Source organism: Chaetomium globosum, genomic scaffold (assembly GCF_000143365.1).
Source record: "Chaetomium globosum CBS 148.51 scaffold_7 genomic scaffold, whole genome shotgun sequence".
In the NCBI taxonomy this organism is placed as follows: domain Eukaryota; kingdom Fungi; phylum Ascomycota; class Sordariomycetes; order Sordariales; family Chaetomiaceae; genus Chaetomium; species Chaetomium globosum.
In genome coordinates, this window is record NT_165982.1 from 1,091,992 (window position 1) to 1,106,741 (window position 14,750).

The 14,750-nt window shown below is 56.2% G+C and overlaps 6 protein-coding genes across 6 annotated transcripts in view; 3 read left to right on the top strand and 3 right to left on the bottom strand.

Moving 5' to 3' along the window:
• Positions 1-1,057: 1,057 nt before the first annotated feature.
• CHGG_09928 (uncharacterized protein) lies at positions 1,058-2,733 on the bottom strand (the record flags this gene model as incomplete). Its single annotated transcript, XM_001227854.1, has 2 exons — positions 1,058-2,299; positions 2,449-2,733. The coding sequence occupies 2 exons, from the start codon at positions 2,731-2,733 to the stop codon at positions 1,058-1,060; spliced, it is 1,527 nt and encodes a 508-aa protein (XP_001227855.1).
• A 929-nt stretch (positions 2,734-3,662) lies between these two features.
• On the top strand, positions 3,663-4,916 carry CHGG_09929 (uncharacterized protein; the record flags this gene model as incomplete). The annotated part of the gene is made up of 4 exons (XM_001227855.1): positions 3,663-3,820; positions 3,898-3,956; positions 4,248-4,690; positions 4,767-4,916. The coding sequence occupies 4 exons, from the start codon at positions 3,663-3,665 to the stop codon at positions 4,914-4,916; spliced, it is 810 nt and encodes a 269-aa protein (XP_001227856.1).
• A 320-nt stretch (positions 4,917-5,236) lies between these two features.
• On the bottom strand, positions 5,237-6,100 carry CHGG_09930 (uncharacterized protein; the record flags this gene model as incomplete). Its single annotated transcript, XM_001227856.1, has 2 exons — positions 5,237-5,274; positions 5,332-6,100. The coding sequence occupies 2 exons, from the start codon at positions 6,098-6,100 to the stop codon at positions 5,237-5,239; spliced, it is 807 nt and encodes a 268-aa protein (XP_001227857.1).
• Positions 6,101-7,471: 1,371 nt separating this feature from the next.
• Positions 7,472-9,745, bottom strand: CHGG_09931 (uncharacterized protein; the record flags this gene model as incomplete). Its single annotated transcript, XM_001227857.1, has 5 exons — positions 7,472-7,633; positions 7,730-8,027; positions 8,092-9,445; positions 9,503-9,608; positions 9,692-9,745. The coding sequence occupies 5 exons, from the start codon at positions 9,743-9,745 to the stop codon at positions 7,472-7,474; spliced, it is 1,974 nt and encodes a 657-aa protein (XP_001227858.1).
• A 634-nt stretch (positions 9,746-10,379) lies between these two features.
• CHGG_09932 (uncharacterized protein) lies at positions 10,380-11,606 on the top strand (the record flags this gene model as incomplete). The annotated part of the gene is made up of 4 exons (XM_001227858.1): positions 10,380-10,493; positions 10,613-10,854; positions 10,939-11,297; positions 11,350-11,606. The coding sequence occupies 4 exons, from the start codon at positions 10,380-10,382 to the stop codon at positions 11,604-11,606; spliced, it is 972 nt and encodes a 323-aa protein (XP_001227859.1).
• Positions 11,607-12,719: 1,113 nt separating this feature from the next.
• The window catches only part of CHGG_09933 (uncharacterized protein), a gene marked incomplete at both ends in the record, with an annotated part of 4,097 nt that continues 2,066 nt past the window's right edge, over positions 12,720-14,750 (top strand). Inside the window, 3 exons of the mRNA XM_001227859.1 lie at positions 12,720-13,458; positions 13,519-14,159; positions 14,245-14,742. Coding sequence (XP_001227860.1) covers positions 12,720-13,458; positions 13,519-14,159; positions 14,245-14,742 — 1,878 coding nt within the window. The remainder of the gene's footprint in view (positions 13,459-13,518; positions 14,160-14,244; positions 14,743-14,750) is intronic.

Consider the following 14,750-nt stretch of genomic DNA (forward strand, 5'->3'; position numbering starts at 1 on the left):
AAATCCCCCCTCTCCCCCACCTTCCGCATCATCCCTCTACTCCCCGACCTCCACCTATCTCCCCCACCGCCGACACCATCCCCGCCGAGCACACGCGCATCCCCGGCCTGATCCCGCGCTCGCCGCTCTCTCCGCTGCGCACCCTCGGCTCGGGCATCGGGCTGGGGCTGGGCGGGCTCATGTCGTCGTCGTCATCTAAGAGTGGATCCAAGAGTAGGAAAGAGAAGAAGGAGAAGAAACGGCCGCCGCCGATTGTGGTGGTTTGTTCGCCGCCGCCGAGGGGGGGGTTGGGTTTTGAGGAGGTCGGGTTGGGCAGTGGGCTGGGCGGGGTGCAGTCGGTGAGGGGGAGTATTGTAGGGTGTGAGGCTGGGGCTGTTGGGGTGAGTCCGAGGAAGAAGAGGCGGACGGTGTGGGGGATGATGGTGGAGGGGTGGTGGGATTTGGGGCTCTTGGAGAGGATGGGGACTGTGAGGAGGAAGAGGTGAGGGGGGTTTCAGGTGTTGTGGGTGGGAGATGTAATGAGGAGGGATGGATGTGTGTGAGTGACTTGGTGAAAAGTTTGGCTCCTTTGCTAGCCGGTAATATTGGGGAAGGTTCAATGGGTTGGAGTTTTTGGGATTAATATCGTCTTGCTAGACGGCGAGGCGGAAACCTAGATTGTCTGCTGTTAGCTTGTTCTGGTAATGAGTAATACATATGGTAATGCCTTGTCTTGAACCTGGTGGTTGTTTTTTGCAAGACGTCCCAGTTTGTTGCAATGTAGTGTAGATGGCAGTGTTATTATTCCCCTGTCTACAGGGTAATTTATCCCTAACAATGATGTCCCCGGCAGATATTCTCCAAAAATACTCGTGGTATCTATCATACTGTATCTCCACTCCTCTAATCAATCTGATCGACCCGCACTAACAACTGTACACAACAGCAGGATCGTCTCCAACCACGGGAACTAAACAACGGCAAACAACCAACCCAACCCAAACAAAACACCAAAAACATCAAAACAAATGAACCAAAATCTACCATCAACACCCATAACTACCCCCCTTCACCACCTTCACCACACCCCCCTCCCACCCCTCCTCCCCCTCCTCCCCCTCTCCAAAGGCGATCCCCTCTCCCTCAACCCCCTCGCCCCGCCCCCCACCGGCCGCGGCACAAACTTCTGCCTCCCATTCCCCTGCTGCGGCACCGCCACCCACGCAGGGCTCTTCAGCCCCGGCACGGCATCAAACCACAGCAGTGCGGCCGGGCGGCCGGGCAGCGGGCCGAGCAGAAGCGGTGCGGCTGGTACGGCGGGAGCGGGAGGGGGTGCGGGAGGGTGGGGGGCGTAGGGGGCATAATGGGGTGGCGGGTAGGGGACGTAGGGAGGAGGGGCGTAGGGGATGGCGGAGGGGTGATAGGACCCGGCGTGGGGAACGGCGGAGGGATAGGGGGGGTGGTAGGTTGATCCAGGGTATGGTGTCTCCCTTGGGGCGAACCTGGGGGGTGGAGCTGGCCGCCGGGAGAAGAAGGGGGAGACGGGGTACGGTGGGGGTATGAGATTCGCAGGGGGAGCCGGACCCGTGGTAGGAGCTGCTGTCGTTCCAGTAGCGGCGGGGTTGAAAATTGCACGTGGCGGGAAGGGCGGCGGGGGATCGTAGGGACCGTGGGGGATGACCCGCGGAAAGGCTGGCTGACCCGGCTGGGGCGCAGGGATGGGAGGTCGGAAAGATTGGGATCTCTGAGCTACCGGGAGAGGCGGCCGGGAGGTGGCGTGAGGGTGCGCGGTGAGCGAGGGCTTGGATGCCATTCGTGGTTGACCGGCGCCGGGACCATATGGGAGCATCACGGGGGGACCGTTCTGGCTCGGACGGGGGTGGTGGTTACTGCCTCGGCTTGGGTTGGGGTAATTGCACCGGGCACAAGCGCCGTTGGGAACGTCGCCACGGGGAGGACCAAGAAAAGAATTTGCGATGGCCAGGCCATTCTTCCGCTGAGCCAGCCCCTGAAGCCCCTTGCCTGGCTCCGGTGCCTGGTTGCTTTGGTTGTACGTGGGGTACCCCACGGGGCGGCCACCGGCCCCGCCGCCGCCGGTGTTGGGCGGAAACCCGGACGGCCCCATCGGTGGATTGTGAGGCATCGGGGGGGCGTGGTGGAAATAGGGCGCTGCTGGCGGAGGAGGAACCACCAAACCGGGGAGCGTAAAGATGGCAGGTATCCGAGACGGCTGGTAACGTCGCGCCGAGCGGAGGGGAGTGGTAACGGCATTGGTCGGGCGAACAAAAGCCGCAACGCGGTTTGTATTCTTTGTGACATTCTAACATAGTTATCGAGTATTCAGTTAGCAACTGGATCGAGGAAACCGCGATGAAAATGGACTTGTTGTCCATCACATCCCGAGGCACAACAAGATGGGACGTGGGATGATGGAAATTGAAAATGTGATGAGATTCCAGGATAACGTACCTTTCCCACGAAAGGGTCAGAGGGGTTCATTAACGGAAGCTTGCCACTGGCACCTTTGATGCGATTGTCAGTCGCTATGGCCTGGAGGTTCTGGTTGAAAAGGCCCGAGAACTTCTTGAGGTCCTTGGCTAGCTGATCGGGACTCTGCGCCTCGATCGTCTCCAGCTTTTCTCGAAGGACTCGCTTCTCACTGTCCTCGTCGAGTAACCCTGCTTCTGGTCTAACTTGGGTAGGCAGCGGGGTTAAGCAGGGTTTGTGCAGTGCTTGGCTAGATGTGATTCTCATCGTTTCGAGTCTCCCAGATGTAGATATTTTCTACCTGTTGATTGTGGTCGCAAGGGACACGGCGTGAGGAGCAAGTGGAGAGGCAGAATATGGTTGTACTGACGGCGGCGGGTAAGCGAACAATTCAGGAAAACAGATCAAAGAAAGCGGGTCGTGGTAAGGGTTACTTGGAGGGGAGAGGAAGAGAAAGTTGTATGGTGGCGTTATTCTATCCTTTTATACTTACATGTAGAAGAAAAGGATAACACGCCCTTATCATGTGTGGTGTTCAAGCGACCAATCAAAGACCCGTTCGGTTGCCGAATGACGAAGCAATCATCAGGAGTTCTGGCACAGGCGTATTGAAGTTATAACACAGTCCTTCATGGGTTTACCATAGTGGTTAGGAGTGGAACAAGCCCTACGGAACTGCAATGATGTTCACAGAATGCTTATACTACCTGACTACCTGACTAGATGTGCATAGTGCCTTATAAAGCCTGCTAATACAATCCTCTAGCCAATGGATTGCTTCACGCACAATAATAAGTCATATTATGGTTGTGCCATCTCTGGTGAAACCACTGGAGCGGCCATCTGACGAGATAGAACGGGAAGCGAGTATGGCTTGACCCCGGCCTTTTCTTGTACGCACAATTGATAGGTTGCTTCTACTTCCTTATGAATAGTATTATCTATTGTTCACCCTCGGTGAATAGGCGTGACTAACGCGGTATTTGGTAGAGAGCCCACGGACCCCAGGCTGCCGTTTAACCCGGTTTCTTGATTCGGATGACTTTTGTGTGAATAAGCCTTGAAGGGCAGTGATCTATTTCTTCACACCAACTCTTCTTCTAGACTTCCCCAATTAAATCACCCAAAATTACTTTTCCCTCGCATCCATCCACGAAAGCTTCCCCCGACATTTTAACATGGATACGACAAACAACATGGATGGCATGGATGACATGGATGATAGCGGCGGTATGGAGAAGAAACACGAGCCCACCATGTCCGAGTTTGGACTACTGCTCAATGAGATCATCCATGATCCGGAGGGTACTGACCTACATCTTCCGGCAAAGAAGCTAAAGCTGTTGGAAGACCAGTACAACCACAGGCGCCTAATGGCCGTAGAAAAGGTTACTATCTTCTTTGGCATATCTTTGGAAACACGCTAACCAGAAGGTCAACCACCCAGTGCACCGAGGAACCCGTCGGGCATCGAAGCTGGAAACTAGACGGTGAGTACTTCTGGACAACATGAATCGATTCCCCGCTGTTCGAAGAGCACAACACAGTCACTCCAGTCGAAGGCCAAATGACCGAAATTTCCCATTCTTTTCCGACCCCAATCTCATACCCGAGCCACCCGCTCTTCTCTCTCTTATTGGCAGCAGCACAACCACACAACCACCATCTACACCTCCCTCACTTCCCTTCCTCCCTCCTCGCCGTTCGTTTACCCCCTACAAAACCAACCCCAACCCCTCCCCCAAACTCAAACCCAAGCTAACACCCCTCCCCCCCAACAGACCACCTCATAAACCGCACCGCGCTCCACGACACCCTCCTCCCCCACCTCTTCCGCCGCCTCACGGCCCTCACCACCCTCGTCCACAGCGACAACGACGAGACCACAGCTGCCAAGATCCGCAGCGCCAACCGGCGGGTGGACGAGACGCAGCGCCTGCTGAGCGAGCTGCGCAGCCGCGTGCGCTTCCTCGAGGGCCGCGTCACCTCGCTGGCTAGGCGGCATGAGCGTGCGGCGGCTATAGCGGCGGCGGCGGCTATTGCTGATGCTGCTGGCGGTGCGGGGGGGAGTGGTGGTAGTGGCGGTGAGGGGGGGAGGAAGACTCGGTCGAAGAAACGGAAGGCGAGGGGTGGGGAGGCGGTGGATGTTTCGGGGGGTGGTGGGGAGGCTTCTTCTGCTGCCGTGGCGGAGGAGTTGGGTGAGGTGGAGTGTATGTTGGCTGAGGTATGTTTATGCTGTGGTGGGGTCTTGATGCGTCCAATTTATGTCTAGGACTGGTGCGTGCTAACATGTTTTTCAGGTCATGAAGAGGGTTGGTGACTTCCGGATAGCCAGCGGTCTTGACGCCATTGAGGAAGCCCCAAGTCCTCTTGGCGATGAGGATACAGAAATGGAAAATGCCAAGGAGGACAAAGGCAAGGAGGTGGCCAAGCCCGAGTCAGCGGTCTGAGCCGTTGCGAGGCTAGTGATTTGGGAGCAGCGGGAGGATGGTGAAGTGCTGCGCTACCTTGCAGGCACCTCATCCCCATGGGGATTCCAGACAATACGTCCTCAGGTCTTCACCAACACCACGGGAAACGGGTTTCGTCAACACAGACCTCACCCATATTATGGAGGATAGTTTACCCTGGCTCGTAATCAATCAATCACGCCCACGAATACGTAACTTCTTATGATCTCCCGTTCTGTAATCAACGAATTCAACAGTACTACACGCAAACTCCCAACCTCACGCACTAATCGAAGGTATCAAACCCACACCAAAGACCTTTACTGGGACGAGCCCCCCGAGATGGTAAGAATCTGACCTGCCAAACAGTTAGCTCACGACCAACAACCCAACGAATGTAATAGATCACACTCACCGTTGACCCAGCCACCGTCCTCGCTCGCCAGAAAAGCCACCACGCGTGCAACATCCTCAGGCACAGCACATCGGCCCAGCGGGCAGTGATCCGCCATCATCCTCTCGATATCGCTGGCGGGAGTGTCGGGCGTGGCACCAGGAATGTAATGCCAGGCGTTCTGTGTAAACATATCGCTCTTGATGCCGCCGGGCGCGACGCCGTTGACGGTGATCCCCCTGACGCCAAAGTCGGTGGCAAAGGCCTTGACCATGCCGATGACGGCCATCTTGCTGGCGTTGTACAGGGCGTGGTTCTTGACGCCCAGCAGGCCGGCGGCGATGCTCGTCATGAGGATCAGCCGGCCGTTGGGCTCGAGGTGCTTGAAGGCGGCCTGGCCGACGAAGAACTGCGCGCGGGCGTTGAGGTTGAAGACCTGGTCGAACTTCGCTTCGGTGACCTCCTCGGTCCTGTCCCAGGACTCGGTGCCGCTGTTGGACATGACGATGTCGATGCGGCCGTAGGTTTTCTTGGCCTGGGCGAAGAGCCGGTCGATCTCGGAGACCACGGACACGTCGGCCTGGATGGCGATGGCGCGGGCGCCGTTGTTGAGTTTCACGATCTCATCGACCACTTCCTGAGCCGGGCCAGCTGAGGAGACATAGTTGACGACGACCGAAGCGCCGCGGCGGGCGAGCTCGAGGGCGATTCCCTTTCCAATACCGCGGCCGGCACCCGTGACTAGGGCAACTTTGCCTTCCAAGCTTGCGGAGGGAATTGCGATAACCATCGTGGCGGTTAATGAGACAAGTCTTTTGATTTGTTGAGTTCTGTAAAAGGACTGGGATGTCGCCGGAATTTGTGTGTTTGTGTTGTGTGTATGATGAAGTACGGGAAGAAAGGCGAGCACCAGAGGATGTCAAGAACGAGATGGCTTTATTCGAGTCGGAATTGCTCAACGGAAAGTACGTTCAGCTCGGTGGTCCGGGCCTTTCGGAGTATCGGGGGGATGCCGGAAGCTGCGAGCGGGATCCCCCTATGTTATGTCCGGTCGAGGCCGGGTCCCGAATGGCCGCCACTTTCAGAATCTCCTCGACTTTTAGCAGGAAAGCAATATACGGCAAGCGTGGAGGTAATTTTATAAATCCCAAAAAGGAAATACGCAGATGCACGCCATCTCAAAACATGATTCGGTCAAAGAGGGATCAGCTATGGTAATACAATGACGGTGTTGCTTCTTCCCCACCATCACCTTGCCTAGTCGGATATTTCCCAATTCTTCATTGAACTGTTTCTGGTTAAGGGTATAGTGAAGTTCGGTTTACCTATGTACTGGAGTATAAATACCAGGTACGGCAGTCAAAGTCTGCGAACGGGCCTGGTGAGTCCTTAACACCCCAACTTTTCTGATGTTATCGGCAAACCTACCCCCTCGTCATCCGTTCTGTCAACAGGACCATGTGGTCCGTATCAAAAATCTCCTTAATCTCTACCTCTAGATCTTGCTCAATCTCATGCCCACCTGGCTCAAGAAGCTCCTCCCTCCCGGTCTCGGCCCGCCTGCTCAGAGTGGGGGGGATATTTGATCCTGCTGCTACCGCGCCCGCGTCGTATTCGTGGCCGCTAGTGCGCTAGATTGGTAAAGTAGCAGGTGAGTAGGCGTTGCAGGGCGTGGAGTTCGTCGCGCGTGGCTTAGGTAGGTTTATTCATGGGGCTTGCGCTTGAGGCGGGATGTACTTTGTCGGTTGTGCCCAGTACGCCTTTCTAGGGAGCCTGAGAAGTACAAGGTCGGTATATTGTGGTAAGTGGCCTTGAAGGATCCCCGGGTTTGAATACTCGTCTTTTTGCTCTGCATTGTGGATGATCGATCGAGTATGCTTCCCGGCGTGGCTGACAAGGCAGGGCCGGGTTGAGCTGGCCGTTTCCTTGGAGCTTTGTCCGCAAAAAGCGGCTAATGTTCCTCTTGTCGTTGATTTCAAGTCCTTGTCCAGGCTGAAGGACGGCAAAGAAGGCGAGATTACTCGTCCGTCCATTCCGGCATAGGCCGTATCACAACGTCCCATCGATTAACCTCCTTGGCCGCAACTTCAAGTTCTGCCCGCACCGAACGACCACTCCATAGTTATTGGGTGCCCCGGATGCCAACCCCCCTGCATATCTTCTACCGGAACCCGCTAGAGCCGAAAGCGAACCCGTACGTGGCTGGCATCAAGGAATCTGGGACGAAAGGGCCGTAATCATTCTTGCCCCACTGGAGACCCATGATATCGGCAAGTTGCTTCGCGTTGTCGAGGTCCCGATTTGGCGTGTTGCTCATGAAGCACTGGGCTAGGTACATAGGATGGTACGAGGCGCATGTAACCATCATGGAAAGAGCCTAGATTGGAGCCGTTAGTCGGAAAAAGGTAATTGAGGGGACAAAGTTACTCGCCTTGCCGGTATGGCCTGATGCCACGTTCAGGGGCCATAACGCCGGGTTGACTGGCATGTCAGAAGCCATGGCGGCGCTAACAGCGTGACTCGCGACCTTCTCGAACGTGCAGATCCCGTCTCGCATTCTTTCCAAATCGTAGCCCTCATCGCGCACCATCCTTTCCAAGTACCCAGCAAACCAACCAAGCAGCAACAAGTCGCCCTGCGCTTCGGGGTGTGTTGGCTCCTTGCAAACGAGGGCCAAGAGGGCGATGCTGGCGGCAACTGGGTGGTACAATGCTCTCCTAGAGGCGTGTTGGTTAGTGATAGTCGAAAGGTAAGAGCTGGGTCGTCGAGGAAGATCCTTACCAGAGCTCGGGAAATACCTGTGTGGGGAATCGTGAGATGGCGCATATAGTGGCCCTGGAGGCGGCCCTCGCCACACTTTTGTGGCCACTCATTCGGTCGTCCTGCACTGGGCCGTGGGGAGGATCGAGGGCTGGGGCCGGTTCCACTATTTGCGATTTGGCATGCCGAATGGCGGCCCAGTAGATCATGGTCACGCTGTTGTAGTAGGCCAAGTGTAACATGGCGACGGACACGTCCGCGGCCTCGTCGCTGCCGATGGTCTGGGGTTTGTCAGGCCAGTCAGGGCGAATGCTGATCGGGACACGGAGGCTCCATGCCTCAATCTCCGCCTCTAAGGCGAACAGCTCAGCCTGGTCGGGAGCAGTGAACTGGGTCGCGATGCGCCGCTGGATTCCAGCAAGCTCCGCCCTAAGCCTGAAGACAATATCCCCCCAGCCCCCGTGACTAAGGGCATCTGCAGGGTTTAATGACCCATGCTTGAGGCAATGCCCACCTGGCCGGTCCGCCGTGACTACCTCCTCCGTGTGCACGGGAGGGAGTCCGGTGTTCACTGCCATGTCCATGTCGAGGATGAAGGTAGCCCAAAAAAGCCGGTTACGATTCTCCTCATCGACTGGATCCGGATTCCTCTCGGAGGCGGCCTTGACATCTATCCCCGCCGATAGTTCCATCCTAACGGCGAGCGAGAACAGGAGCGCTGTTGCCCTCGTATCTGCTGACTGCCGCATGAACATGGCCATGGCCAGGATAGCTTGCACCGCGCCCAGGCTATTCCCGTGGAGGATGAGCTCCGGGAGCACGGCATAGGCGTTGCGGAAAAAGGTCCAGGCGTATGCCGCTACCTCTCGGAAGGGGGTCTTGGATGTCTTGAAGTACGTAACATTTGCGACGAGTGCGTTGGTAATGCCTTGCCACCAGGCTTCTGGTACGCCGGCTGCATGTGTACTGGGGAGTCTCATTTGGTCGATAAACCACTGTATCCCCATGAACGGAAGCTCTGCGCACACATCTCCGAGGAACTGTTCTATCAGCCCCAGCTCGGGCCCTTCTACTCTCAGGGGTGACAAGACGATGCGGTCGAGCGGTTTCGAGGACTCTTCGATGGTAAACTGCGGAGATAGCTGGTGAAAGGGTGGCATAAACCCTCCAAACGCGGTAATGTCCGCAGTGTGGGGGGGCGAGGAACTCGCTTGGCTCGCATGGCTTGTATGGCTTGCTTGGGTGCCCGACACCAGTGATTCAGGGGACCTGAGAGCTGTTTCGGACAAGTCGGTTCTCGACTCGCGCCGGAGCCTCGACTCCAGGGCAGCCAAGCGCCATTCGAGGGCCTCGATCCGTTGTTTACTGCATATGGCTGTGAGCACAGATGCCACATTGTCTTAAGGGGTGCTTCATGCTTGACCTGTATTACCTCTTTCCAGGCCCGCGCAGTCTCTGAGTGGCCGGATAAACACAGCGATGACCCCGATCGGCACATGGCGCGCAAGCAGGCGTTTGGCCATCGCATCGCAGTTTTCCTGTCCTACATCGTGTACATGCCTAAATCGTTTGATAAGATCATTATTCTCAATCCATTACCTCATCAACGGCATGTACTTACCCGCGAAACACGTGGTCCTCGCGTTTTTCTTGCGGGCGGAGTGTCGGGGGCCATTTCAAGATCAGATTCCGAGGATTGACGATTAGGTAACATAGCCACAAACTATGCTGACCACAAAGCGTGTTTGGTGGACATCTGTAGGTCTGGAATTGGAGGTTTGGGTTGCAGGAGTGTATAAGTTTTAAATCCGGGAGCAAAATGACTCCGGCTGGTCAACCCCCCAAACCGGATGCAAATTGCTTCCGCGATTGCCAGTTCGGCCAAGATTGCTGAGAAATCGCGAAAATCCGAAAGACACTGTCGGCCCGCCGCCCGATTGGGTTATCGGCTCTCTTGGGCGATCGGCTTTGGCTATTGGTAAGCTTCCGAATCGGGGGGTCCGGGAAAGCCGGAATCAATCTGCATCCGAGGGACTGACCTGTGACCTGATCTGTGCTCAGGTGCTGTGAGAGGTCCATGCATGTCAGCTCAGCAGTTCGGACTGAGAAGATGCGAAGATGACATCGCATCATCGCGGGAACTTGGGAAGAGGAGAGAGACAGTATAAAATATTGGGTATTATGTCCAACCATCTGTGATTTTGATTCCACAAGATCAACGACCTGAATCAGCTGGTCTTGCTGCTTAAATCGAATCCAAAACCGCCCAAGTAACCCAACCAACAACCATCCTACCACATCATCGCATTATGGCACCTATTGCCAGCGTCGCAGTTGCAGGGGGGACAGGTAATGTGGGTAGGGCTATCGTTGAGGCCATCCTAGCCACTGGGAAGTATGAAGTCAAGATCCTGTCTCGAAAGGTACGAATAGAGCAGGGCCATAACACCCATGCCACTCCCCGGCCGCCGTCAACTTACCGTTTTTGGCATGCCCTGGGGGTCCAGCCATTCACACGCGGCTTACCAAGTACACGCTTTAGCCAAACCCAGAACTCGAGGCCGAGATCGGCGCGCCCATTGTCCCGGTTGACTATTCTGACGTCAATGCCATCGTGAAAGTGCTTGAAGACAACAACATCGATACGGTGGTCTCGGGAATTGCCATGCACAGCGCTGATGGCAGCACGCCGAATGAACTCGAGCTGATCCGAGCTGCGGACCTGTCCAAAACCACCCGGCGACTCATATCGAGCGGGTGGGGCACGCCCGTCCAGAGCCGCCCGTAAGTCTGCTCATGCTGCGGTCTAGTTACACACCTATCTGCCCCGGTTTCCCTAGACAATGTCTTACCATAAAACCCGCGTAGTGTCCAGTCGAGTGCGATCGCTTCAGAAATCCACAAGTCCAATGCACGCAGAGAACTCGAGAAAACAGAGAACCTAGAGTACACCGTGTTCCACAATGGCTACTTCATGGACTACTGGGGCATCCCCGTCGTCAAGTCGTGGCTGGCCCGGATGCCCCTAGTGTTTTGGCTAGATATCGCCAACAACGCGGCGGCGATCCCGGGGTCCGGCAACACGCCCGCGATCTTCACCCACACCACCGACGTCGCACGGTTTGTCGCTGCCAGCTTAGACCTCCCGAAGTGGGAACCCGATACATACATCTTCGGCGACCGGGTGACGTGGAATGAGTTTCTCCACTGGGCCGAGGACGCCAAGGGTAGCGTGTCCCCAAGTTGTCTCTCATTTCGCCCCATGCTGACGCGGTGTAGGGACCAAGTTCAACGTCGCCTACGACAGCACGGAGAAGCTGAAGTTGGGCCAGACCACCGAACTCCCGGCCCAGATTCCCTCGTACCCGTTCTTCCCGAAAGAACCCCAGCAGGCCATGGCCGCCGCTTTTGGCCTCTGGTTTGAGTACGGCATTTGCGACCTGAAACCCACGAAGGCCTTTCTGAACGAGACGTTTCCGGAGATCAAGCCGCTGAGGGTGAAGGAGATGCTGGACCAGGCATGGAGAAAAGCCTAGAGCGGGTCGAGGTCGAGAAATACATGAGCTGTGACTCTAGTAGAACGGTAGAATGCTGTCCGGATGCAGCGTAGTCGTCTGTCTCGCTCTGCCAAACGAAACTCATTGAGTGATACCCCAAGCATACAACTCGACCATGTTTAAGGGTCGGGAATCAAAATACTTCGTACAACAAATTACTCGCGGAAACGCCAAGCGTTGCCAGGCTTGAGATGGTCAAAACTTGTGACAATCTTGTGCGAATGAAAAGAAAAAAAAAAGAAAAAAAAAAAAAAAAAAGAAAACAGGAAAAAAGGAAAGAAAGACAGAAGGACAGAAAAGAAAAAAAGAAGAATAAAAAGAGAAAAAAGGCAAGAAAGGTTGTTTGTCAAGAGAGGGAAGGCGGGTGCTAAAAACAATTGCAATCTTTTCCCGAGGCCCAAGGCTGAATGAAGCACTCGATGTCGCCAAGCCAAAACCGATCGCAGGCACCCACAAGTCGAATGACGTCGTGTGAGACATGACCCCACCCATGGCTGCGCGCCAATCAATGCGGCGATTGTGGCAGCCGCCACCTGTGTTGTCCCTAGCAACGCGCTGTGCCGTCGCAGGTAAACAAAACCGCACTGCAACCATCAGGGTCGATTCGCCCGTTTTCAGCACCCTGGACTCGCAAATATCGCCAAACTCCACACTTCTGCCACGGTTATCTGCTGGAATCCTTTTTCTGGCTCGAGGCTTTTCCCAAGTCCCATTGGTACCGCTGAGTATCTCGAACTCGCAAACAAAGAACTGCACTTTCTCCGACCGAGAACACAAGAGAAAACCGTCGGCGAGTCAGGCCCTTTCTCATACCAGCCCGGCCAGAAGCGGCTCCATCTTGGCTTGCACCTCTCTCCATCAGATCCACCCCCGGCTGCCAGGTTTATACACTGAGGTGCGCTTCATCTCCATCATAGAAGTGGTAGGATGGGCAACGAAAGAACGGTGGCTAATAATGTAAAGGTTGCTGCAGTTTTGGAAACGAACCGGGTCCGGTGCTCTTCGAGGGCGGCAGTTGCGGCATCCAACTACAATAAATATCTATTTCTCTCGGGATCGGCCCCTGCGCTATCCTGTATGAATCCACCCAAGATGAGCGGCCTCCACGCGCGCCAACGCCAACACAGGCGACAAAACTCGACACCATCGGCGTTCGATGCAGTGGCAATTGCGCCCCTGCCCAATCTTCAGCAACGCCGGCCAGTATCCCACCGGCGGGGGCTGAGTTTAGACACACGGGCGCAGCCACTCGCACCGGCACCAGCAAACACGACAGTGCGGCGAGGATACGTGCCACTCGCTATCCAGCAGTCAAACAGCCCAGGGCCCGCAACAAGACCACAACAGGTGCTGCGAGGAACACCGCAACAGCGAGCATCACGGCCCGGCTTGAACCAGAACACGTTCACCGAGCAAAACAACACCGACAACTTCCTGATCTCGCCGCAGGTCACCCCGCAAAGCCGCCGCTTCACCAACGCACTGCCTGGGCAAGGGCCACTGACCGAGGCGCATGGCCTACCGTTCGAAGCCTATCCGGGGTCTCTTGCACCGTTTGAGCGCACTATCAACCAGCTCAATGGTACCGGCATTGACCCTGCCCGAGAGTTTGACTTCTTTGGCTCCGACAGCGCCCTCTCGACGCCGAGCTTTATGACTTTCCCAGACTCCAGCCCGGGTGGCGAGGGTCAGGGCTGGGGATCGGAAACGGAAACAGCAAGCACCCACTCGCGCCGTTCCTCACGGCGGGTGAGCGCCAAGTTCCAGGCCGCTGAAGGTGGTTTCGAGAGCTCGGGAAGGCCATGCACTCCCAGTGGGCAAATCACAAATGGTATGTATCACGGCTCAGCCGCCTGAAATGCAGGTATAGATACTAACTACACGTCCCTAGAGTACTTCCCTCAAACGCCAGTCGATGCGTCGATAAAAAACGAGACAACGCCGTTGCAGCAACAAACCCTCAACAGGTTCTCTGAGGGCTACGATGAGTCAATGGAGGAAACCCTTAAGCCCATACGCACAAAGAACAACAACAGAAACTCGGGCGTTTTCCAGGACCTTCGCCAGCAAGCAGAGGCCATGGCCCACACACCGCCGCGCGCGAACACGATCCCGATGGCGATACCAAACCCCGGGCTCCAGACTCCTGAGTTCATGAATATGCGCACCATCAGTGCCGAGCTGAGGAGGTTTGAGCGCGGGTATGGGAGTATTCCCGCCAGTCCAGTAGATGGACCGTCCATGTTCTCGTTTATGAAGTCAGACAACGGGTTCGGTGACAAGTCAGAATTTCCCCCACTTACGTTTGAGTCGCTTAACACGATTCCTCCACTCGTTCCGCCATCGCCCATCAACGAGGCACCATCTTGCCGCGGCTCCCCGCACCGCCGGACTGAATCTATTGCGTCAGCTACCAGTGCGGCGAGTATCGCGGATATCAACATTGAGGAAACCAAGACCGAGACGGGCGTCAGCATCGATGACATCGCAGCATTTATCCAGGGGCCGGACCCATCGGACGGCAAGTGGGCGGTGTCTCTATGAGGGATGCAACAAGCCGTTTGGCCGCAAGGAGAACATCAAGAGCCATGTCCAGACGCACTTGAACGACCGGCAGTATCAATGCCCAACGTGCAAGAAGTGTTTCGTACGGCAGCACGACCTCAAGCGGCACGCCAAGATCCACACGGGCATCAAGCCCTACCCATGCGAGTGCGGCAACAGCTTCGCCCGGCACGATGCGCTCACTCGCCACAGGCAGCGGGGCATGTGCATCGGCGCCTTTGACGGCGTCGTGCGGAAGGTGGTAAAACGGGGGCGGCCCAAGAAGATCCGGCCCGAGATGGACGAGCGGCGGGACAAGGCGGAACGCACCCGGCGCAAGAACAAGCTCAACTCTGCAAATTCAACGTCGAGCCAGTCCGGCTATTCGGATATCTCGAGCGCCAACTCCCCGAACAACGACTTCGACGGCCTCCTCGACGACGACCACTTCCCCGACATCCTCTCCGCCTCCATCGGTTCCCTCAGCGACCCCATGACCACCGCCACCATGAACCCCTCCACCCTCGCCGTCTCCACCGCCCCCATACCCACGACCACCACCATGGCCGAGGTCTTCCA